The sequence below is a fragment of the Danio rerio genome, chromosome 12 (assembly GCF_049306965.1).
Source record: "Danio rerio strain Tuebingen ecotype United States chromosome 12, GRCz12tu, whole genome shotgun sequence".
NCBI lineage: Eukaryota > Metazoa > Chordata > Actinopteri > Cypriniformes > Danionidae > Danio > Danio rerio.
Genome location: NC_133187.1, coordinates 6260298 through 6286800, shown reverse-complemented (window position 1 = coordinate 6286800; position 26503 = coordinate 6260298). Strand labels below are relative to the sequence as shown.

The 26503-nt window shown below is 33.9% G+C and overlaps 1 protein-coding gene across 1 annotated transcript; it reads left to right on the top strand.

Annotated features, from left to right (window-relative positions):
• The first annotated feature begins 14405 nt into the window (after positions 1-14405).
• On the top strand, positions 14406-23519 carry dlx4b (distal-less homeobox 4b). Its single transcript, NM_131318.1, is given in 3 exon segments — positions 14406-14993; positions 16156-16349; positions 23037-23519. Coding segments are annotated over 3 exon segments (765 nt in total). The 5' UTR covers positions 14406-14671; the 3' UTR covers positions 23286-23519.
• Positions 23520-26503: the final 2984 nt, after the last annotated feature.

The window sequence follows — 26503 nt, the reverse complement described above, 5'->3', positions numbered from 1 at the left end:
CCAAAGTAAACTCTTATTTTAGATGCAATTAATCGTGATTGATCTTTGCCCAGCACTAGAAAAAACATCATGCACTTTGATGGTGAACATTCTTTAAATATTCTTCTTTTGTGTAAAAGAAATGAATGGTGAGCAAATGTTCTTTTGATTTGTCAGTGCTCTTTATCTTTAAGTACCCTAAGACTGATACTGTGTGTTATGCACACTTGAATTGTAGATCAGTAATGTAGCAGTGAATGAGCTCATATGTATGCAAAGCCCATGCAAACGTTCTGCCAAACACAAACACACGTCATCTCTGACCTTTAGGCTGAAGCGGTGAGGTGCTGCTGGAGTTAAAGTGTCTCCGCTTGAGGAGCGCCAGCACAGAAATTAGGCCCGGAGCTCAGATTAACAGTCTTTATTCTCACCTAGAATCCCCTGCGGCCAAAACATGAGCAGAAAGACAAATCCTCTTGTAAACATCACAATCAGCGAGACACAAGCATGTACACGGCCAGTCAAGCATATTGGAAGAATTAAGATTTTTTTTGAAGAGCTCCTATTTTGCATTATACAAGGTCACATTTTGGTTTTGGGGGTCTCCAATACCAGTCTGATATGCAAGCAATGTCAAGAAACACTTTCATTGTCTTATAATCTGCATTGTCTTTAACCTAATTATCCCAACGACTCTCATATTATTCGTTCAGCGATTCATTAGTTCCCAAACTCCTCCCTAGCCAAAGCTAATCTGCGCTGATTGGACCGATGACCCAGTCTGTTGTGATTGGTCGACTGCGTTCAGCACGAGAAATAGCAGGGTAGTACAGAGTAGCAGAGAGTCTGTGAGAGCCCAATGCAGGAATGCAATAAAGCATTGCAGTTAAACACCAGCATATTACTCTACTCTTAACCATAACTCCAAGCAAAAGCATTGACACACATTCAGTATTAATACACACAGTGGCAAAAGCTGAACTATTTTGAAAAATGACGTGTGTGAGGAACGGATGATGGGGTCCATAACAATGACAAACACCAGAGGATCGCGAGTTCAAAAACGCAGTTAAATCGATAAAAGAAGAAGCACGCTTCACATTTGCAACGCGGTTTTGGATACAAAATGTGAACTGCCCCATAAATATTTAACCTGAGAGATAAAATACAAGCACTGATCTATAAAAGATAAGTCATTACAAGCTGCGTGAAGCTACTTATAACACACTATTGAATACATATTTTGCAAACTACAGAAAACAAGGCAACAATTTTAATGACACTTACATGTTATGATCTGGAGGAAGGAGAAACTGGTCCATATGAGCTGTAACAGTTACTGACAAAGTCCCTGTCAAAGTTTGACAAAGTCCCATACATAATAGACTCTGCTGCTCCTTCCTTTAAAGGCAAACGGCCGACTAATCCTATGTTACAGTGTGGGTTAATGTATTAAAAATCAGAAATATGACAGGAACAAACACAGCACATGGAATCTTCATCTGTCAATGATTGTCATCTTCATGTTATGATTAGTCCTGTGATCTCTCATGCTCCACTAGTGTCTAAAAAGCAAAGGCGTGTTCACGTTTTACTGGTTCCGGTGCTACATATTTGTAATAGACGTCGAAGTGTTCAGGCAAAAGATCCGGACACAACACAATTCATTCATTCGACTCTGAGTCGACTTAAACCCATAATAGGGGCTCTTTAATGTTTTTTTATTTGATAACAAATGCAGTATAAATATTAATACAACAAGTATAAAATTCCAATTTTAAATTCTAAATTGTTTGTAATTTATTCTTTAATATTTTTCAAAGCTGAATTTTCAAACTCCAGTTTCAGGGTTACTATATTATAGTTTATTATTAATACATTGAATATGTAGTCATAATTTGTGTTCGGGGTTTTGTTTTTTGTCTTTTTTTTTTTTTTTATGAAAAGGTTTCCTTGGCATGTAGCTGAAATTAAATGCTGAATAATTTTTTAAATATTAAAATAAAATATTAAATTAAATTTCATGTTATTTTATGTTTTATATGTTCAAGTAAGGTGACACGGTGGCTCTGTGGTTAGCACTGTCGCCTCACAGTGAGAAGGTCGCTAGTTCGAGTCCCAGCTAGGTCAGTTGGCACCTCTGTGTGGAATTTGCATGTTCTCCCCATGTTGGCGTGGGTTTCCTCCGGGTGTGTATGGGTGTTCCTCAGCGATGGGTTACAGCTGGGAGGGCATCCGCTGTTCTAAAGGTTCTTGAAACCCTTGAATACTTTTTTATGAGATTTTAACAATGTGTGTGTGTGTTGAGCATCAGTTAAGATGTTAGCACCAGTTAGCTTTAATTGTGGGAAAAACTGGATAGTTTTGAGCTTTTGTCAGCTAGTTTTGGCTTCCGGGTTTAAAATCTTTTTTGGGGCGGGATCAAAATTGGCGACGTAGATCAAAGATGACGCGTCGGTTTCTCATTATTACTCATAGCCAAGTTTTCTTATCCTATGAGAAGAGCCGGCTTCTTAATTAGTTGCATGTTTTTCCCCGCGATCCTGTCAGGGCCGATACAGCAAAGCTGTTTGTGTGCAGCAAGCATTTTTGTCGGGAGAGCAGTACGAGAATTGGAGAATGGTGGACTTTGTCTTCTATGAGTGGAGCTCATTCACATTAGGAAACATCTCCGTGCTGCTTTGTTTGCCTAAATATTCCAGATTAACAGCAGGGCTAATGGTTAAAATAGACAGGGCAAGAGACCTGCTGCACTGAGTCTGCATTCAGACCAATGGATTGAGGGAAAACATTTATAGTGTTTATATGAACACAATTATCTTTATAATGATATAAATTGTGGTTTTCTGTATATGAAATTACAAATAACAAATGTAGCAGATGTTTTAACTATAAAATCATGCGTCTCCTCATGATTTTTGTCTCATCTTGTGAGCTAACTGACAACAGTTATTCGCTCCCCTCCTTCTCCCCTGCTCTGCTGGCCACGCCCACTCCTGCCCTTTGCTTTCGGAGCTCCACGCCCATTATGATGCATCTTTTGAAAAATTTCTAAGGCAGACCTCAACCGAGATTGGGGGGTGTCAATACCCTTTAATAAAGGGACTAAACCGAAAAGAAAATGAATAATTCTTGATCATTTGAAAGCCATATAATATGCTGATTTGCTCCTTATCAAACAGTTCATATAATTACATTTGCACTGATTAATATTCTTGTAGATATTTTTCACGATTGTTGTGGATGTTTTTAGCATATGTTTGAAATAGGAATCTTTTGTAACATTAAAAAGATTAATTTGAACAGTTTAATGCATCGTTGGTGAGGAAAAAGTAATTATTCAACTCTAAAATTCATCTTTTATTACAAATTAAATTTTAAAATAAAGTCCAAAGTTCTTTTAAATCATTCAAATATTTCACATTTGCACTCATTTTATTGTATGTATCTTTGTAACAGAAAGAAGTTATTTAAAAAAAAAGTGAATTAATTCATGGGCGACGCAGTGGCGCAGTGGGTAGCACGTTCGCCTGGTCGCTGGTTTGATTCTCGGCTCAGATGGCGTTTCTGTGTGAAGTTTGCATGTTCTCCCTGCGTTCGCGTGGGTTTCCTCCGGGTGCTCCGGTTTCCCCCACAGTCCAAAGACATGCGGTACAAGTAAATAGGGTAGGCTAAATTGTCTGTAGTGTATGAGTGTGTGTGTGTGAATGTTTCCCAGAGATGGGTTGCGGCTGGAAGGGCATCCGCTGCGTAAAAACTTGCTGGATAAGTTGGCGGTTCATTCCGCTGTGGTGACCCCGGATTAATAAAGGGACTAAGCTGACAAAAAAATGAATGAATTAATTAATTCAAAAATTGCATTTTTTTGGGGGGGGGCAGAAACACTTCAGACACTTTATGCCAAAAAATTCTGAAAATACTACAGACGAGTGTGGAATTGAGTCATACACTAATCTTTTTACTATTGTTGATGTGACTTACTGGTTTTACAACACACTGAGAGAAAGCTGAGGTGTGAGCTGAAGGACAGAGGAACTCACTATGAATCAACAAGAATGCTGTCAGTCCACATCACTGGACAATCATGGACTTAACAGACCTTGCACGGCCCTAAATACACACACACGCACACACTTGTACGCACACATTCATTCACACTCACTCACTAATGCACACTTATACACTCGCACCTACTTACTCACACATATAAGCAATCTCACACACACATACACACTCAGTCCCACTCACTCACTCACTCATTCACACGCACACTACAACACATACATATTCACACACTTGTACACACTAGCTCATTCACTCAAACCCACTCACACGCACTAGCACACATATTCACACACTCTTATTCAAACACTTGTACACATTCACATGCACAGACGTATTCACACACTCTCACACACGCATACACATTCACTCACATGCATATGTACACCTACTCATGTACATATAAGCAATCACACACACACACACACACACACACACACACACTCACTCACTTTACAAGCACACTAGCACACACACATATTCACACACATCCACAACTGTCACTCACACACACGCACGCACACACACACACACACACACACACATATATTCACACACATTCAAAGCTGTTACACACTTGTACACACTCACTCATTGACACATACGCACACACACACACATTCACACACACACACACACACATTCACTCACACTCACACACTCATACTTGTTAACTTACGTGCATATGTGCACACACACACAACCACACTCACACACGTACACACACATTCTTTCACACTCAGGCCCACTCACTCACTCATGCACATATAAGCAATCACACACACATGCACACTAGCACACACACACATATTCACACACACACTAGCACACACATTCATTCACACACTCTTACACTCGTACACATTCACTCACATGAATATGTAAACACACACACACATGCTCACACACTCTTACTCGCACATTTGTACACACTCATTCACATGCACATACACACTCATACACACTCACACGCATACAGTATGTGCACACACATATACACATTCTCACGGACACATACACACTCACTTACATGCGCGCACACACACCCACACATTCACTAATACACATTCACTCACATGCATATGTACACACACACATACTTACACACTCTCACATCTGTGCACACTTAATCACTTACACACACACACACACTAATACACACTCACTCGCACGCATACAGTATGTACACACACTCACACACTCTCACTCACACTTGTACGCTCTCACTCACTTATTCACACTCTGGCCAACTCAGTGATTCTCACACACACACACACACACACACACACACACACACACACACACACACACACACACACACACACACACATACATACATACACTCGTGTGCACACACTCTCTCACTCATGTACATACAGATGCACATGCACACACACACTCACATACACTTACACACATATACACACTCCCAGGCATACACTCACACCCACATGCACGCTCACGCACACACACACACACAGGTTCAGTCAAACAGGTACACTCACAAACTCACATATACACACACACACACTTGCACGCACGTTCACACACATACACACTCTCTCTCATGCACATACTCACACTCACTCACTCACTCCAGTGTATGCATGGTAGTGTGTTTCAGGCCGGCAGACGCCAGTGTGTCTGGGCCACGCTCGGCTGTATTGTTATTAGCGCTGAGTCTCGTGTGTATTAAGACACATCCCTGCACTATGACTCCAGGGCTGCGCTTTGTTCTTCTCCGTAACACAGGCATAATTACAGCCTTAAAGAGCGTCTACCTTTCCTTCTCACCCTCTGCTCTCCGTCCCACACCCCAGATCAGATCAGAACAACACAACACACACATTCACCAGAATCTGCTGTCTGTCCACGCTCAACTTCACCTAACATAACACCAACAATGACCTTGCTTGACGTCTAATGTTACAGTTACACTTTTTTAGAGGCAAACATAGTCTTGAAGAGTGATTACTTGACATCATTTATTTTTAAATTAATTGTCAGACTTCACATCCCAACCCTTAAAATAATGCATGCATTAATAATGTAACATAAATTTGCATTTTAGTATGCTATTGCATTGTATTAATAATATGTATATGCAGTTGAAGTCAGAATTATTCGCCCCCCTTTTTTTTCTTCTTTTGTAAATATTTCCCAAATTATGTGTAACAAAGCAAGGAAATTTTCACAGTATGTCTGATAATATTTTTTTTCTTCTGGAGAAAGTCTTATTTGTTTTATTTTGGCTAGAATAAAAGCAGTTTTTAATTTTTAAAAAATCATTTTAAGGTCAATATTATTAGCCCCTTTAAGCTATATTTTTCCAATAGTCTACAGAACAAACCATCCTTATACAATAAATGCAGCGATGGGTTAAATGTGTGTGTGTGTGTGTGTGTGTGTGTGTGTGTGTGTGTGTGTGTGTGTGTGTGTGTGTGTGTGTGTGTGTCTGTCTGTCTGTGTGTGTGTGTGTGTGTGTGTGTGTGTGTGTGTGTGTGTGTGTGTGTGTGTGTGTGTGTGTGTGTGTGTGTATATATTTATAAAAAATATTTATTTAAGTTACGTTTTAGTTAAGTTCTTGATTTAGTTTAGTTTAGTGTTTAGTTTAACTTATGTTTTTAGTTTTAGCTTAGTTTTTAGTTTCGTTGTGTGAAGTAAAGTTTTTAGTTTAGTTTAGTCTAGTTTAGTTGAGGTTTTAGTTTAGCTTGGTTAGGTTTTTTAGTTAAGTTTTTAGTTTTGTTTTTTGTTTTGTTAAGTGTAGTGTTAAGTTTTTAGTTTAGTTTAGTTTTTATTTAAGATTAGTCAAGTTTTTTGTTTAGTTAAGTTAGGTTTTAAGCTTAGTTAAGTTTTTAGTTTAGTTAAGATTTTAGTTTAGTCTAGTTTAGTTGAGGGTTTAGGTTAGCTTAGTTAAGTTTTTAGTTTCATTTTTAGTTTTGTTAAGTGAAGTTAAGTTTTTAGTTTAGTTTAGCTTTTAGTTTAGATTAGTTTGGTTTAGTTTTGTTAGCTTCTTTTAGTTAAGTTTTTACTGTTGTTAAGTTAAGTTTTTAGTTTAGTTAATCTAAGCTTTTCGTTAAGTTAAGTTTTTTAGCTTAGTTAAGTTTTTAGTTCAGTTAAACTATGCTTTTCGTTTAGTTAAGTTGTTTAGCGTAGTTAGGTTTTAGTTTAGTTAAGCTAAGCTTTTCGTTTAGTTAAGTTTTTTAGCTTAGTTAAGTTTTTAGTTTAGTTAAGCTAAGCTTTTCATTTAGTTAAGTTTTTTAGCTTAGTTAAGTTTTTAGTTTAGTTAGGTTTTAATTAAGTTTTTAGTTTAGTTAAGCTAAGTTTTTAGTTTAGTTAAGTTAAATTTTTAGCTTAATTAAGTTTTTAGTTTAGTTGAGTTAGGTTTTTAGCTTAGTTAAGTTTTTAGTTTAGTTGAGTTAGGTTTTTAGCTTAGTTTAGTTAAGTTTTTAGCTTAATTAAGTTTTTAGTTTAGTTGAGTTAGGTTTTTAGCTTTGTTAAGTTTTTAGTTTAGTTAGGTTTTAGTTAGGTTTTTAGTTTAGTTAAGGTTTTAGTTTAGTTAAGTTAAATTTTTAGTGTAATTTAGTTTAGTCAAGTTTTTAGCTTAGTTAAATTAAGTTAAGTTTGGGTTATTTTAGTATATCACTATAGTACTAAATAAAGTATTGGAAGTATCTACTAAACATAAACTTCACTCTGAAATGAAAATTGACTTGCCATTTTGTGTTTTCTGTTGAACACAAAAGATGATATTTTGAAGAATGGTTGAATAGCCATTGACATCCATAACAGAAAAATAAACTATGGATGTCAATGGCTGGTGGCTTTCAACAATCTTCAAAATATCCTATTATGTGTTCAACGGAATAAAAAAAAAAAACTTAAACGTGTTTAGAAAAAGAGGGTGAGGAAATAATGTCAGTGTTCATTTTTGAGTGAACTATCCTTTTAAATGAAATTGAGAACAATTGTATTGGCAACAAGATATATTTATTTACTTATTTATAAATTCATTAGCTAATTTATACATTCATTATAATGCTGCTAATACTGCCAATAAAGGTTTTGCGAAAATAAAATAATAAATAAATATAATGTTTTAAAAGACGTTTCATGATATTTTTGGGGGGTTTTTTTTATCAAAAATATGTTGTACTGTGAAATATATTATAATTTAAAACAACTGTGTTAATTATTTGCCTATATTTTATTCCTGTCATGCCAAGCTGAATTAACAGACTGTAATGTTTTTTTTCTTCTTTTATTATTATTGGCACATAATTATTAATAACAGTTCTTATCATTTGATATAGTTATTTTTATTAATAATGAAGACATTTATTGCTGCTTAATATTTTTATGGAAATAAAGCTTTATTTTGTAAACTTTAAAAGACCAGTGAGCATTTAAAAAAATAAATATATTTTGTATATATGTAATAACAAAAAATGTCTTTTATTGCATATTTTCTGAGTAAAAGTGTTAATTAAATTGAAATATTTAAAAATGCTTCACATTTTTCATCAAATTATTATGCAGCACAACTGCTTTCAATAATAATAATAATAATAATAATAATAATAATAATAATAATAATAATAATAATAATAAATGTTTCTTAAGCAGCAAATCCTATTAAAATGATTTCAGAAGAATCTTGAGACAGTAAAGACTAATCATAAATTAGTTTGTAAAACTATTAAAACTATATTCATTCATTTTCAGCTTAGTCCCTTTATTACTCAGGGGTCGCCACAGCAGAATAAACATCCAACTTATCCAGCATGTTTTACGCAGCGGATGCTCCCATCTCTGGGAAACATCTATACACACTCATTCACATTCATACACTACGGACAATTTAGCCTACCCAATATGAGGACACCACCCACAAATCTTTCATTTAAATTAATATTTTATATAGGTTGCTTTACAATATTATATTTGTTCATATAAATTGATTTAATCAGTACTGAAGCCAAATCTGGAGCTAATCTAAAAAAATAATGGTTCCAAATTTAGTAGCCCAAAATTCAATATTACGGAAAAATGTTGAATAAAATTTTCAAAAATAGCAAAAATCGAGAAAAACTAAAAATATGTACAATTTAAATAAAATAAAAAAATATATTGCAATATTTTGATGAATTTAAATGTGTTTACTTTGGATTTTTAAAGATGTTCTGTGACTAAAATATTATTTTAATAAATATGTCTGTTAAATAAATCTGTTTTGTTCAAATGCACCAATATATATTACCCATATTCACTGAGAAATTGATACAAAATATTCATTTTCAAAATGGGGTGTCCTCATATATGCTGAGCACTGCATATCTCAACAAATGTATTTGCATTGACAGCACTTGCAGCTGAACTACAGCTCTTGTCTGGATGAAATTGTTCCATCCTCATTTCGTGTTGCATTCTCAGTGTCATTTCTCAGAGCTGTGGTTTAGCCATGACAATAATTAGCGGCTGTGTTTTGGTCCATCGGTCTGCCATGGCTTGGGTCTGAGCCCGCTGTGGTCCTGCACAGCCCAGCAAAAACTCCACTGCAATGAAAAACACAAGCAAAATGAACAAGTGGCGCAGCAGCTCTGCACATGCAGTTGAAGTCAGAATTACTAAGTCCTCTTTGAATTTTTTGTTCTTTTCTAAATATTTCCTAAATGATGTTCAACAGAGCAAGGAAATTTTCACTGTATGTCTGATAATATTTTTTCTTCTGGAGAAAGTCTTATTTGTTTTATTCCGGCTAGGATAAAAGCAGTTTTTAATTTTTTAAACACCATTTTAAGGACAAAATTATTAGCCCCTTTAAGCTATTTTATATTCGATAGTCTACAGAACAAACCATCATTATAAAATAACTTGCCTAATTACCGTAACCTTCCTAGTTAACCTAATTAACCCAGTTAAGCCTTTAAATGTCACTTTAAGCTGTATAGAAGTGTCTTGAAAAATATATAATAAAATATTATTTACTTTCATCATAGCAAAGATTAAATTAATCAGTTATTAGAGATGAGTTATTAAAACTATCATGTTTAGAAATGTGTTGAAGAAATCATCACTCCGTTAAACAGAAATTGGGGAAAAAATTAACAGAGGGGCTAATAATTCAGGAAGACTACAACTGTATATCAAGCTCTATGAAGTGGGGGACACTGTACTGATCACTGTCATTTTTAGACTGTGATTACAAGTCTTGTGCTGTAGATTCATTTAGAAGTGTGTGGTTGTAGCCAGTACATTTATTTACATAATATTACCCACCGTGTTTTAAAGAGAAATAAGATGTCCTGTGCTTTTATGGCATGGTCTTGCATGTTATTCCTAAATATCTTGACAGAAATGCACAGTTTGTCACTTTAATGTCCCAAATATATCAGTCATATATGTAATTCCCATTTTAGATGCTAGTAAAATAGAGAAATCTATTAAGTTGACACTAAATTGTGTAATAAGTGCATAAATGTGCTGTTAAAGAGATAAATTTGTTAATAGATGTCAGAAGTGACCCTCCACTTGTTCTGAGTTTCCTTTTATCTGTTGAACAGAAAGTAGATATTTCAGGGGGGAAACTGACATGCTTTTATCGCATGCTATTGCATGTTATTTCTAAATAACTTGACAGAAATGCACAATTTATGTAACTTTAATTTCTCAAATATATCACTCATGTATGTAATTCCTTTTTTAGATGCTATTAAAATACAGAAATTGATTAAGTTGACAAGAAATTGTGTTATAAGTGCATACATTTGCTGTTAAAGAGATACATTTGTTGAGAGAAGTGACCCTCCACTTGTTCTAAAAGTATTTGAGTTTCCTTTCATATGATAACCAGAAAAGTAAATATTTTAAGGGGGAAATGGCATGCTTTATGGCATAGTGTTGCATGTTATTCCTAAATATCTTGACAGAAATGACAGTCTGTCACTTTAATTTATCAAATCACTTATATGTTAGATGCTATTAAAATACAGAAATTAAGCTGACTCTAAATTGTGTAATTTGTGCATAAATTTGTTGTAAAAGAAACTATCCACTCGCTGGCCCTCTATTTGTTCTAAACGTACTTGAGTTCTTTATCTGATGAACAGAAAAGTAGATATTTTTGGGAGGGAAACTGGCAACCATTTACCTCCTTAGTTTTTGCTTTTCTTTCAATAGACGTTGATGGCTGAGTATCCAACATTTTCAAAACTTCGTCTTTCATGTTAAGAGGAAAAAATAGGAACTGCACATAAATGTACTTTCCTTTTTGAGTAAACTTTATAAAATTATAAAATTATTTTATAATTAGAGTTTTACAATTGTGTTTTGTTCTTTAGAAGTATGACCACATTTGTTAAAAATTGAAAATAAAATGTTGTCATTGTTTTCCAGACAACACAATATCAGTGTTTTAATTATCAATCCTGATTTTTTTTACTCACAACAAATTAGATAATTTGTTATTTTGACTAAACATCTTTATCTGAAAATATATATTTTTTATTTGAAATTTAGAAGAATAACTTTATGAAATAAACTAATATTTCACTTAGACATACCAAATAAATCCAGAGAAACTGAGAATTTTAAAGTGTTTTTTTCATACAGCTGTATATGTTGTCATTGATTTTAATTCAAAATTAAATACTGGAAGTAAAATAAAGAAGCACAACATAAAATAAAATGTGCAAACCATTCTAATGTGTGTTTGCTTTATAAGAAAGTTCACTGTAAAAGAATCCTGGTTGCCTTACATTTTTAAGCTGAATCAAATTAACCTTATGAGTGCGTTAACCTTATACTAATGTTAAACTGACTTAAAACAGCTTGCTTAACATAAAATTAAGTTGGAACATGAATAACTTAATTTAATAAGTTACAATAACCTAAAAACATATGCTGTCAAGAAGATCTCCAGAAAGTGTCACAATCCTGACAAAGTTTTATATAAATATTTTGTTTGTGTGAATGTTATTAAACTAAAGAACTGCTATTTCTCGAACATTAACATGGTCACAAATTAAACTATAAAGCCGCCATTTAACTTCTTTTCACATAATTCACAGATACCTACAACGTTTAATTTACTGACCCCACATGTGGTCATTTGTGGAATTTAACCACTGTAATAGTAGCTTAAAGCACTATCTGTCCGCTAAATGATCAGGCCTAAATTCAGGTAAACACACACACACACACACACACCAATAAAACGTCTATTCTCGTACTGAGCGTAAAGTAGTGAAATGGTCCGGTGTTGTCGGTGTGTTTGCTGTCAGGAGCTCAAAGGCTTGTCAAAGTCTGACTGTATGAGCGGATTATGAACAGCTTTGATCCTCCCGCATAAAGCATCAATTGCGCTTTTACTTAGAGTTCCAAGAAAACGCCAGATCAGCGCTTATAAAAGAAAGAGCAACCTGGGAGACCTTTATAATCACTACTCGTTAAATATTCATATTAAATAAATTAAACAGATATCCTCCGTACAAATAGACATCTTAATTGAATTAAACTTTTATATTTTAGAGCTACTACTTGCTATTATATTTTGATCTTATAAGTGTTTTCGTTTACTATGCATTTATGGGACTTTAGTCTGATTTTACTTCAACACTGTAAAACAAATCTTGGTTGTCTTAAATATTGACGCTTAATCAAATTAACCCTATGAGTCCATTGAATTTGCATCATGTTAAACTGATTTAAAACAGCTAGAACATTGTTTAATAAATTATAATGACCTAAAAGCACATGCTGTCAGAACTAATTATTCTTAAATTAATTTTTCAGTGAAGGTATTATCTAGAAAATTGTTTGTGGGAAAAGCTGTTATAAAACTGCAAGTGTTTAATATGGTGATATATAACACATATAATATATGCAATGTACATTTTTAATCAAAAACTAAGATTTACAGATGAATGTTGAGACCATGTCAGCAAATGTCACGCGGCAGGGAAATTGTCAAAAGGTAGCCTATATATTCCGTGGTTAATTTTTTATTAATTGTATTCTAATTGCTCTTAAACACCCATTAAAAAAACTGTGCGATTTTTTTTTTTTTTCGGCTGTGGAAGAGTAAATGCATGCGAGCGGTCACTGCTTTATTTATTGCGTGTTAAACAAATGTAAAAAGAAAATGAAACAGTTTTAAATAATATATAAATAATAATAAATAGTTGTTTATTTTAATTGAGCATTGTCGGATAAACTATAAAGAGATGACTGCTGATCGCTAAGGTTGTCTTCTGCCGTTTGAGAGGGTTGAAAATAATAAAAACCTCATTATTAAATATATAGATTGTCATTTTCATTATTCGTTTAAAACGAGACTTCCATTTGTGACTTAAAGTCAGGTCGATTCTAAATATGATATAAAACAAAAAATGCACATATGTTTGTCTCTTTTGATATTTATATGCATTTAGTTCGTATTTTTGTTGTGAATAATGACTGTACACAAAATACTGTTGTCAATGTCGCACCAATTTTTAGAGAGCAATTCAGAGTTGCTTCCACTAGCTAAAAACAGATGGAATGTGTATTATGGAGCAAACAAAAACTGGACTGGAGGATTGGACTGGATTAACAAACACTTGCAATTATTTTAGTTTTCTGAATGGAAGGCGTGGAACTCCATTCCGGCCTAATGTCACGCCGGGCGCAAATCCACTCGCCTTGGAAGCAATCAACTGCAGTCAACTGTTTTCAATAAACATGAAGAGATAGAGATCACATCAACACATTTAAAGGTGGCGGAAGACCCGCCAAACATATTATTATTATTATTATTATTATTATTATTATTATTATTATTATTATTATTATTATTATTATCATTATTACATTTTATGGTGATTATTAGCCTACTATTATACAATTATCATCAGCCTATATATCTTTTCTTTTTATTTCAAGACAGGTTGTAATTAAATTATTACATTTAACAATATTATATTTGTATCAATAAAATATAATAGCATACAATTTGACATGTTTCTGTTGACATTTCTGTCATGTTGGGTCGTGTTAAACCATTTTGATAACGCCATTATTGTACCTTTTAAAATTAAATGACTACTCTGAGTACAGTTTGTGACATACCCCATTTAATTACGTCACGTTGTGAAGTTGCAGTACAATAGATTTTTTTTGTCAATTTCTGTAAATATTTACAGCTCGCTATGCTTTTTCTATAGAAAGTAGTCTAATAATTCGATTTAAAACCGTGCGTAATTTAAAGGTCATTCTGATGTGACTTGATCGATGTCAGAGTTCAGCATATTTCTATAGCAAATGCTCATCAACTTCATTTAGGTCTCCCTGGTGTCGCGTGACGCACCAATCAGCGCGCGCTCTCGCGGAGCGCGAGTCAGTCAGAAACACACAGGACCGCGAGCCCGAGGTGACTTTAGATATTGCGCTGTTTACTCATGATTAAAGAAAGATAACACTCGCGTTCACCTATGAGATTCTTTGCAGTGGTTTTGGGATATACGTTTTTATCCAGAAACTCCTTTTGTCCCGGATTATTTGGGGATGGATCCGGTTCAAGGTCTTTCTCGTGCACTGTGATCGTTCAATGCAGCACTCAGACCATCATCGGGCTTTATGGACTTGACGGTTAATGATGTCTATGAGTTTCATGTCTGATACGCTGAATAGTTCTGATCCTTCCAAATCAGCATTTTTAGAGTTCGGCCACGGGCTTGCAAGCAACCAGCAGCATTTGTCGGGATTCGCGCACAATATTTACCCGGTACACGGATTGCACTCAGGCGGACACCTCCAGCACGATGCTCCCTACCCTTCCAGCGCTCCTCATTACAGCCGGCCGCTGGGATACGCCTACCCCGGGCCGGTGAGCGCTGCTGCTCCGGGTGCTTACATGCCTTACCAGCCAAACAACCACAGCGGTGCTCTGGCGCACACGAGGGCTGAGAACACGAGTGAGTATCTCCATAATAATGCATCAACCTTTGAGAACCTGATGCCCCGTTTAGTTCTATGCGCTTGTAATAAACTAAATTAACAATGCAGTTTATTTGGTACATTTTCAACACAAAAATGCAATGTATGGTCGAACTTTATACATGCATCGTTATTTTATATTGAAATAGCTAATATTAAGTAGGTTTGTTTTGCATATTTACTTTGCATTCGTATGGCGCCAGTAGCTAAAATTATTTTTATACACAGTGTATTACCAAATAAATACCAGACTTTAAAAAGCACACGGTCAAATAAGTTTTAAGACCATTTAGAATAAATCGGTTGCAAATGGTAACAAAAGTCTCTGTTGCACACACGATTCTGACCTTTCAGCAGCAAAAAGTAATTTGTAAGCTTTGCTAATCTTCTTTTCCTTGTATAGGCCTCGAACTGGATTGAAACATGTACATTAAACATGCACATCTTTGCATACAATTCAAGAATAATTTTTATGTCACTGTTAAAACGAAAAGACAATGAAATTAATGCATTAATCAAACGTATTTAAACAAAATGTTTATCGACGTGTATTCATGTTCAGCTACATTATGCAGAAATTAGAGCAATAATCACAATTCATGTAGGCTAAACCTAAAATAATATAATTGTTAAAATATTATATTTCCATACAATCTATATTAAGCTGCTAAAGTGTGTAGTTAGAATTGACTTTGGGTATGTGCACCGAAAGTTAAGCGCTGTCTAAATCCCTGTCAAGTTTTGCGAAATTGTAAAGAATCTTTTCTGATTTTGTTTTAATTATTAATATGATTGGTAGGATTTTTTATTCCTCCATAACGATATTATTACGCCTTTTGTTAAATGTCACTGTTTGCTCCGAAGTTCAAGTTTAGGCTCGTAGGCCTGTAAAATTGACATTAAAACGACGTTAATTATGGTTTACCGATCTTTAAAATGATGACCCATTAATGTTTCCTCTAAACCACCTGATAAATCTCTTATTTACCTATTGTAAATCAAGTCGACACTTACAGCTCTTTAGTGCATCATAATTTACGGTTTTCTGATGGTTAAGGAAGGTTTTGCAGGTGTGAACTGTGAAGACAGACATTTACTGTGTCATAATGCTGTCGTTTTATTTCGTCTGCATGCCTGAAGACCACGAAAAGCCAGCGGTCATTGAGAATGGTGAGATTCGCCTTAATGGCAAGGGGAAGAAGATCCGCAAACCGCGAACCATTTACTCCAGTGTTCAGCTCCAGGCTCTGCACCAGCGCTTCCAGCAGACCCAGTACCTCGCGCTGCCCGAACGTGCAGATCTGGCCGCCAAACTGGGACTGACGCAAACACAGGTAAATATCCATCATATTCTCTTCTGTTTGTGACAATGCAACTCGTTGTTCGTGAGGCCTAGCACTTAGTTAATATGGCAGGACGAGTGGTAGTTTTTATATCGAGGAGTGCAGATGTGAAACAAGATTGTGAGTTATATTATGTGTACAGTTTCATCTGTTGATGAACCTCATTAATGTGACGTCGGTTTTATGGCATTTGTTATATGTTCGTGGACAGCTGGAAGAAGCTGGAATTTTGACATAGAAATGTGCATTTTAGATTTTTATGTACGCAAAAACGATGTAAACACGCAGGTCTCATTAAAAATGTTGGGAATTGGTCGTTTTAAAAAACAAAATATCAAAATAAGTCGCATTTAAAGAAATATAGCAGAACGCTGAAACTTAGCCAGCTAGCAAAACATATGTAGGAACGTTTTCATTAAATTATGATAATTATATTTCAAAGCGTTTTTTGATGCAATTAAGAAGCTAGCATTCAGCTTTATAATTTTATTAATACTAGGCAGTGCTACTTTAAGATGTTCTCTGAATATTCTACAACATATATTTTGGGAAATCAAACGAACATCAAACTAAAACGTTTCTAGAAAGTTCCATGAAGAGACATATAGCCCAATATTGGCGTCTGCATTAAATTTACCTAAACGATTTATAAATCCATAAAAGGCATTTCAGATACAAGTCAAGTGTAACAAATATAATTTTTTTTTCTCAAATCATGGATAGAATGATTTTAGAAGATAGAATCTTCTCAATCGAATAAACATATGTTCATGTAAATATGAAACAACATGTTTATCCTTATACAAAATAGTAGATTAAATTATCCTAATGCTTTATTTTATTTAAAATAATTGACTTTTTTACTGACATAGTAAGCCATAGTTGTTTAAAGTATAGTAACAAAGATGGATAAAGTGTTAAGATTATTAAAATTGCAAGTGTTTGGGCAATGTTCCTTAAAAAAAAGTTTGGGGTCAGTATGATTTTAAAATTTTTTAAGGCTGCATTTATTTAATCAAAAATACAGTACAGATTGTAAAATTGTGAAATGTTATTGCACTATAAAATTGAGACTGAACTGTTTTGAACTGTTCAAAAGTAGTTTATAATTTAATTTAATAATGTATTCCAGTGATTGTAAAAATGTACTTTCAGCTTCATTACTCCAGTCTTCAGAGTCACATGATCTTTCAAAAATTACTCTATTATTATTATTATTATTATTATTATTATTATTATTATTATTATTATTATTATTATTAATGGTAATAGTAAAAAAAAAGCAATAACGACTGGAGTAATAATTTCATTGGAAACTACATAGAATAAGAAAGCAAAATGTATTTATTAAAATGTATTATTTAATAAATATTTAACAATTTAACAATTTTTTTACATTTAATAATGCCCCCTCAATAAACAGTATGTATATATATTTTTTTAATAACATGAAAAAGAAACTGACCTCAAACTTTAGACCGTAAGTGTACATGACAGTCGTTCCTTTTTTGTCAGATAGAAATTGTAAATAGATAAGCTGTATTACACTTCTCTTGCTTTGAATCTTGAAAGCCCTTTTAGTCTTGACCCATAAATAATAGCTTGAGAAAATTATGAAAGATTATTGTACAGGAAATTCTTCAATACACCCTTCCAGTTCCCTGTTGATAGCTTTTATTAACACAACAGTATTCATGAATTTTTAGCAGGCTCAAATGCACACCAAAAAAAAATGTTCAAGGCCACTGCAAATCTCTATGAAAGTAATTATACTGAGGTGAGGCTTTAGCTAGGTATCACACTGGATGAACGCTCAATGACTCAGTCATTACTGGTTTCTGAGCATTTATGTACTTTGTGTCATGTAGGCTGATTTGTTTCTGAATTGTTCAAGCTAAGTGAGGATTTCACTTAATCCAACCTTTACTTTCATTTTTACGTTAGCCCACTAGCTTTTGTGTTCTTAGTCTTTACAGTATGAGACAGTTTTCTTTTTCCCTAATGCTTATGGAGTTATCCCAAGTATTATTTATTCTTGATTGCTTAATCCTCGTGCTTAATAACACGTATCCAAGTGCTCGCTCATGATGGATTTAACAAAATATGGGTGTTTCTGGGCCAGTGGATAAGACAAATGAGTCTGTGCAGGGTTGTTTATATTTTAGCTATACTATCCTCCAATTTTTTTATTTTTTTATTATTATTATTATTATTTTTTGATGTGCTCAGCATCTTTCCTATGCATTCCAGTTAGGAAAACAAATAGATTAATAAGTCACCTATGCTTGTTTTGTTGATGTCACACCCATTAATGAGTTCCTGTAGGGTGGTGTTATGGACATTGATTTATTTTTATAAATCCTTCCTGCTGACACGCACACACTGTATTGGATGGTAAAATATCAAGGCATGCATCAAACTTGTGTGCGTCTGGAGAAAAACGTAAGCCTGGGTGCAGCCATATCGCCCATGGCATACATAGCGTAAGCCTGTTTTACATTCACAGTTTCTTTCCCGCCCTCTTTTTATATGCGTTAAACACTTGCCGCCCTTAGTGTGACAGGTTGCTCCTCAATTTTGGCCATGGAGAATGAGTTCAGTCTGTCCTGCCCCTTTAAGAGGTTTCCTGTCTCATTACGCCTCAAAGCGCATCAAAGTGTTCCTGTCAGCAGTCGAAAAAACTCCTCCACGTTTGCAGTTCAGATGGAAATTGCATTGCTTAGAATTAAAACTGATACAAGCGAAAATCCATTGTTTCAAATGGTTGCCAGTTTCCATTTGATCCATAAACGTGATTGAAGGCACATAAACAAGTGCCACACAGCGTATGCGTTTGGCTTTTCCAAGTCCCTCCTCACACATATAATAACATCGGTCTGGAATCCATCACCTCACCATAAAAGCTGTTTGGCAAACCCAATTCTTTTGGAAAGAAAAAAAGAAAATCTTTTTTTACGTGTGTTTATTAAATCTGTTGACAGCCAAACTAATAGCATTGTGTAAAAGGCAAGGCCGCTGCATAGATTTTGATAGTCTGAGGTTATGGAAACTGCATTAGGTGGGCTCTCTTGACTGCTGCTTTTGTGTGTGTAGGCTGGATTCTTATAAAGGCACAGCTTTTGTGTCTTTAAGGTGTTTCTAAATTGAGTGCAGATTGTGGGACTGCGTAATTATGGACACGTCTGAAGCATTTGTGTATTTACCATGGAATAAATACATTTGAAATGTCAAAACAGACATCAGATAGACTTTCAGACCATTAAATTGGGCATTGTGTCATTAATCCAGGATTAATTTGCCTGCATTTCAGGAACAAAAAGTCAGTTTTATAATATTGGCAATGGCATGAAAAGTGCATAAAATTATATATTAATCAGGCGGGTGATATACAGTATATATGGGAAAGATGGAAGGAACTTTAATTTACATTATTAACATTACTTACTTACATTGACATTACAAGCTAATTCACATTAATCACTATTTTTTGTACATAGAAAGTATGTTAAATACAGGTGAAGTGATATTCTGAAGTGCATATATTAAAATATGTAACCCTAAGGGTGAATTTTTGAAACTGAGATTTATACATCATCTGAAAGCTGAAGAAATAAGGATTGTTTGTCAGATGGGGCAATATTTCAAAATCTAGAGTTTTGGCATTTTAAAAAATCAAGATATTGAGAAAATCATCTTTAAATTGGTCCAAATCAGGGGTGCACAAACTGTTTTTGTAAGAAGGGCCAAAAACCAAATAGTTTCGAGAGCCATGGCCCGAAGGTAAATATACCAAACTATATTTAATTAAAGTTGCCATGGGTCATTTCCTGATTTATTTAGTAATCTTTCGAAATTAATAGAAAAAAATACTTAAAATCATATTAGCTAATGCAGCATAACTTTTTTAAAATGATAACTTATTACAATAAAAACATAAACAATCACATTTATAACACAGTGGAGTTCAATGCTGAGTACACCAGTCAAGCAGAATCTGCCTTTGACTTTATTTGCTCCTCGAAGTCTCTGCATTGCCTGGTGACAGGACGTACGTTTAAACCAAATCTGATTCATTTATACAATTTAATTAAAACAATTAATTTCAGTTTGCTTTTAACGATAAAACAAACAAAGGGTTGCATTAATTTTGAACTGACAATGCCAAAAGGATTCCTATCATTCTCCTTCTCTTCTCAGATGAGATGGTGGGCCAAACCAAAGGTTGCCATGCATGGGCCAACTTTGGCCCGCAGGCCCTAGTTTGGGCATCTCTAATCTAAATAAACTAATAAAAAAATAATTCTCAGCATATTTACTGCTGTATACTAATCAATTGTCTTCATGGAACATGATCTTTACTTAATATTCTAATGATTTTCGACATAAATTAAAAATGTTGACTCTTACAATGTATTTTAGGCTGTTCCCACAAAGTATACCTATGAAAATTTAGATTTTGTGGTGCAGGGTCATATATATATGCTAACTACATGACCATGCTAAATTTTAGTATATTTTGAATGATCAAAAAACATATAGCTAACAAATAGATCAAACTAAATATAGGTCTGTCATGATATCTATATTTTGTTGTTGGATATATTGCACCAACATATATTGCGATAAACGATATTATTGTTGTTGTAATTTATACCACCTATTATATAATGCCAGAATGACAATATAATAGCATCATAATGCAAGTGCACTCTTCCAAAGAACACATCATATTTCATTCTGAAGAATATTTATTATTTAATTGTAGTGATTTTAACAATTTAATAATTAGGCATTGGAATCAGAAAGTAAAAACGCATATCCTTAATAAATAATCATAAATGTTAACAAAAAAGTGCAAGGTAACAAGTAACAGAGACTATTATATCTGCTACCAGATCTATTTTCAGTTGTCAGACCCACATGAAAATATACTATAGTAATTTATAGAAAATGCTATAGTGTTTTTTAACCATACTGGCACTGACACCTCCAATAGAGATAGAGGTGTTGCACTATCAGTTAAAATGTTGCTTGAATTGGTTATGTATGGATGATATATATCACATCACCAAAAAAATGAGTGAGGTCATGTCCATGTGTTGTGCGACAAGTCGATATGTTGATTATTGTGACAGGCCTAACCAAATGGTTTAAAATGCAAAGTATAAAGATTTAAAATGACAATTAATGAGTATTTTGGTGCTGCACTGTAATCCTTAAATAGTCTTTTAATATGGCGTTTACAGAATGTTCTAAATTAACAGTAATTTATAGTATATAAACCCCTTTTCATCTTTGACCCATAAACTGGAATACCAATGCAATAAAAAAGGAATAAAACTGACCATTTGGATGTGGTTTAGTGCATGAAAGAGTAAAAAAGTTTGAGAAAAGCCTTTGAAGATATGTATTGCAATTGAAAATGTGAGGTGCAAATAGATCATTTGTTCATTTAATTATCTGGGGTCACCACAGCGGAATGAACCACCAACTTATCCAGCATGTGTTTTACACAGCGGATGCGCTTCCAGCTGCAACCCATCACAGGGAAAGCAAATAGATCAACTGTAAAAAAAAAAAAAAAGCAATTTAATGTGTACTTTATATGCTTTCAATGTACTAGCCTGAATAAAGATATGTGCTTTGTAAAAATATATATATTGCTGCCTCCAATTTTGTAGTTGAATCCAATTAACTTTTCTAGTCATCCCAACTTACATCAATCAATCTGACAAAAAATATTAAGTTAAACTTTTCATAACTTAAACAATTTTTACTGTAAAAAAGTCATTTTTTAAGCTGAATCAAATCAACCTTACGAGTTATATATTATGTTAAACTGACTTAAAACAGCTTGCGTACCTTATAAATTTAAGTTAGAACTATAGCTTAGTTTAATAAGTTACAATGAAACTAAAATATTTTTTTATAATTCTTTACAGTGTAGTTTAACCTGATTACCTTATTAAAGCAACATTCATTTATTCAATTATTTTCCTTCGGCTTAGTCTCTATTTCATAGGTCGCCACAGCGGAATGACCCGCTAACTAATTCGGCTTATGTTTTACGCAGCGGATGCCCTCCCAGCTGCTACCCAGTACTGGGAAACACCCAAACAAACTCATTCACAAACACACACACACACACACACACACACACACACACTCATACACTATGGCCAATTTTGTTTATTCAATTCACTTATACCGCATGTCTGTAGAGAAACCAGAACACCTGAAAGAAACCCATGCAAACACAGGGAGAAGTTCAAGCAGCATACAAATACTATTTCTTGACTTTTTGTCATTCAATTTTGTACAGTGTGGATATTGTAATCCCTAAATGCGTTCAAGTGGTTCTTTTATAAAAATCTGGAATCTTCCATCTCTCTGGAAGTCATTTCAGATCAGCTAAATTTGAATGTATTTTTACGCTGTGATTGTTGTTGTCAGACACATGCTTCACTGATGTCATAAAAATGGCAGGGTGGAACAATTGCTGAGCATGCGTGTAATGAAACACAGTCCATCTTGACAAAAATCTGTCTTGAAATCAGAATCATAATGGAAAAAGGGTGTCAGAAATAGACCACTGACGCCATGATGGCTCAATGGAGAAACATATGCAGCCTCCATTCTAGTAATGATGTGTTTTAATGCTCATTTTTGTGTGTTTAGGTGAAAATTTGGTTTCAAAACAAGCGCTCCAAATATAAGAAGATAATGAAGCATGGGTCGAGTGGACCTGAAGGAGAACTGCTTCACACATCCTCCTCGTCGCCATGTTCTCCAGGTTTGTCTCAGCTCTGGGAGGTTTCAATGGCCAACAAAGTGCCACCGATGCATCCCAGCAGTTATATGAACAATTACGGCCACTGGTATCCTCCACACCACCAGGATCCCGTGCCCAGACCTCAGATGATGTGATTGAATTCGGAAAAAATCAGAGCCAGAGAGACTCCATTCCGTGTCGACACCTGCCGTGAAGGTGCTTTCCTTTACAATGTTCTTGACTTGTGTTTTTATTGCTAAGTGTGTTTGAAAAGACTGTGTTTACTCTCTATGCAAGCAGGTGCTCCCGAACTCCCATATTACACTTCAGTAGCTTTTCAACCTTTTCCAGATCTTTTACAATGTGCTTGAAATAAAGGATTTATGAAAGGATGAAAGTGTTCATGCTGTGAATGACTGACTCAGATATTCAAAATATTCTTATTTGAATTGAATACAATGGAGATGATAACATGTGGTTCCTATATTGGCTTTGATAGTTCCTTTAACATCAACTGAAACTTTCCTTTCTGTAAATGTATTTATTAATTGTGAATTTTGTAAACTGTTATTTACACTAACAAAAAAGACTGGCAAGTTTGTATTTTAAGATGCACCCTATTTTGAAAATGAATATTTTTGATCAATTTCTCAGTGGATATGGGTAATATATATTGGCACATTTGAACAAAACAGATTTATTAAACAGATATATTTATTAAAATAATACATTAGTCACAGAACATCTTTAGAAATGGAAAGATAATACATTTAAATTCATCAAAATATTGCAAAAAAATTAAAGAAATACAAACTACAACATTTTAACGAAATTGTATATATTTTTTGTTTCTCTTGATTTTTGCTATTTTTAAAAAATGTATTTAATATTTTTTTTCCCTAACATAGAAATTTGCGCTATTAATTTTTGAACCATTATTGTGTTATTGTGTTAGATTAGCTCCAGATTTGGCTTCAGTACTGACCAAATTAATGTATATGCACAAATATAATATTAAAAAGCACTCTATTGAAAATATTAATTTAAATAAAAGATTTATGAGGGGTGTTCTCATATAAACTGAGCACATATAGTGATAACAAATCATGCATAACCCTCAAGGTAATGTTCATTCTTACTATAAGTTATAACCATATGCGTGTAGTTACTTAATAGAACTATTTAGCTACTCTATAGCAGAGGCAACATTAAATAAATCTAATTTTTTTTATTATAATGATGATAATGATTATTGATAATTATAATCATAATTTAAGAATTGTTTACTAAAATATTTTGTGATATAACTGAAAAAAACTGTTTTTGGCAATTTTACTCTGTTTAAAGAGACATTTTATTATTGTTGTTAATGATTAATAAACTCGAGTCATTTAATTTATTGTTGCCGATACACCAGAGATTTATAATAGCCTATAATTAGGGGTTCTGCAATACAATAGCACACAGTTATTTTCAAAATGAACAAAGCAGAGGTTGAGATTGAACAAATATGACCGCAAAATATGAAATATCACTTACAAGTTCCCAGATGTAAATACAATGCTCTTTAGAGATTATTGATTTGTTTTCGCCCTGAAATAGTCCAAGCACACGTTTATTACGATTAAATAATTGTGATCTAGGGATTTATTGTATAAGATGAGCTGGTTTTATTTAGTTTTGCTGTGTTTTGTTCTTTTTATTATTTTAATTTGAGTAAGAGTGACATAAAGGCTTTTGATGTATTTTCGAAAACATTCCCATGGATTTGTATAGAACTATCCGATCATAATTTAAAAATGATAGCCTATCCACTAGCCTACTTTAAAATCTCTATCTATAAGAGTACATTCATTGTTTAGATATAGATACATCAATGACGGGATGTGTTTTAATAATAGACTTTAGCTTTTTTGGGGAAAATGGCAAATATTTGAAATATACCAGTTACATTTAGCAGTAACTGGTATACATATACCAGTTACAAAGTTCTACTTGTTGATATATTGGTAATTTTGTGATTGATCTGAATAATTTATTGAATACTAAATTAAAAAACGGATCATTTATTTAATAATCTCCATTTATAGATTGCGCGAGCATATATTCAATATTGAATAATCCTTCTCCAACTGAAAAGGTTGAATTGATTTAAAGTCCATTTTTCTTTTCAGATAGGTAATCTTATGTAGTCAGAATCATATAAATATAGTCTTTCCAATTAAAAAAATAAATAATACCATGCAATTAATTAATTAATAAATAACAAATAAACTAGTCTGTTAGATGCAACAATGCAATGATAAGTGGGCATTAAAAATGTCTCTCAGATCAGCAAACATCTGCTTTTCCACGGGTTATTTCCCCCCTCTCTTTCTAAAGTAATGGTAAAATAATTCAGTGTGCTTACTGAGTGGATGTCGTGATGCCACCATGATAAATCACCACAACATTCAATCACGCGCGTGATGGGAATAAGACGTACTTAAATGTTCATTCAGTGCTTAAACTATATAAACACAGTGAACACGACGTTTGTATTACTGTAAAGAATCCCACCTTACTCTGGGGCTCGTTTAATGTCACCCTCAATGATTTATTGGTTGCTTTTCTGTTGCGATTATTTTCCAGAATACTCCTTTTGTATGTAGCGTTCAAAGACGTGGGAAACGCAATGAGAATTGTTGTTTAATATAACGTCTGAATTTGATTTTTAGGCCGCAGCAACAACAAAAAAAAAACGAAAATCATCTATATTAAAAGCGGGTTATCATTGAAAGTAAAGGGCGCCTTCACTCTGCTCCACTGTAATGAGATGCCACCTGCAGGAATGCGGGGTCCACTTGACCTGACTTTGACCCGGTTCACTCAACAGGGTCTTGTCTAAACAGCCTTGTTTAAACAGCCATATTACAAAGCATCTCTGTCATTTCAAGCTCTTTAGATCCAACCCAACCCAACTCAGCATGGTGTGGGGCTCTTTCGGCTCGAAATAAATCTGGCTTAATCAGTCGCAAGCGGCAATAATGTAAATTAAATTGCTGAGTGAATATTTTATGCAGCATTGTAATATAAATTAATGCGAGCCACATGCAACTCTCATGCAAATAAACAATAATGACAAAATTCTTCCAAAACCTTTTACAGCGTGAAACTCTAATATCAAGCACAATAATACGCTTTATAGGCCTCTGCAACATCTGTAGGAGATTTACAGCGATGAATCTACAGTCCCACAATCAGTTGTTCTCTTTTACATGTTAAACCGTCTCAGTGGCTCAAAAATACCCAACACGAAATCAGGTTGAAATACAGTGTAAACAAAATCACTTACCTACATCCTCCTGACAGGTATAACAAAGACACAGAAAAT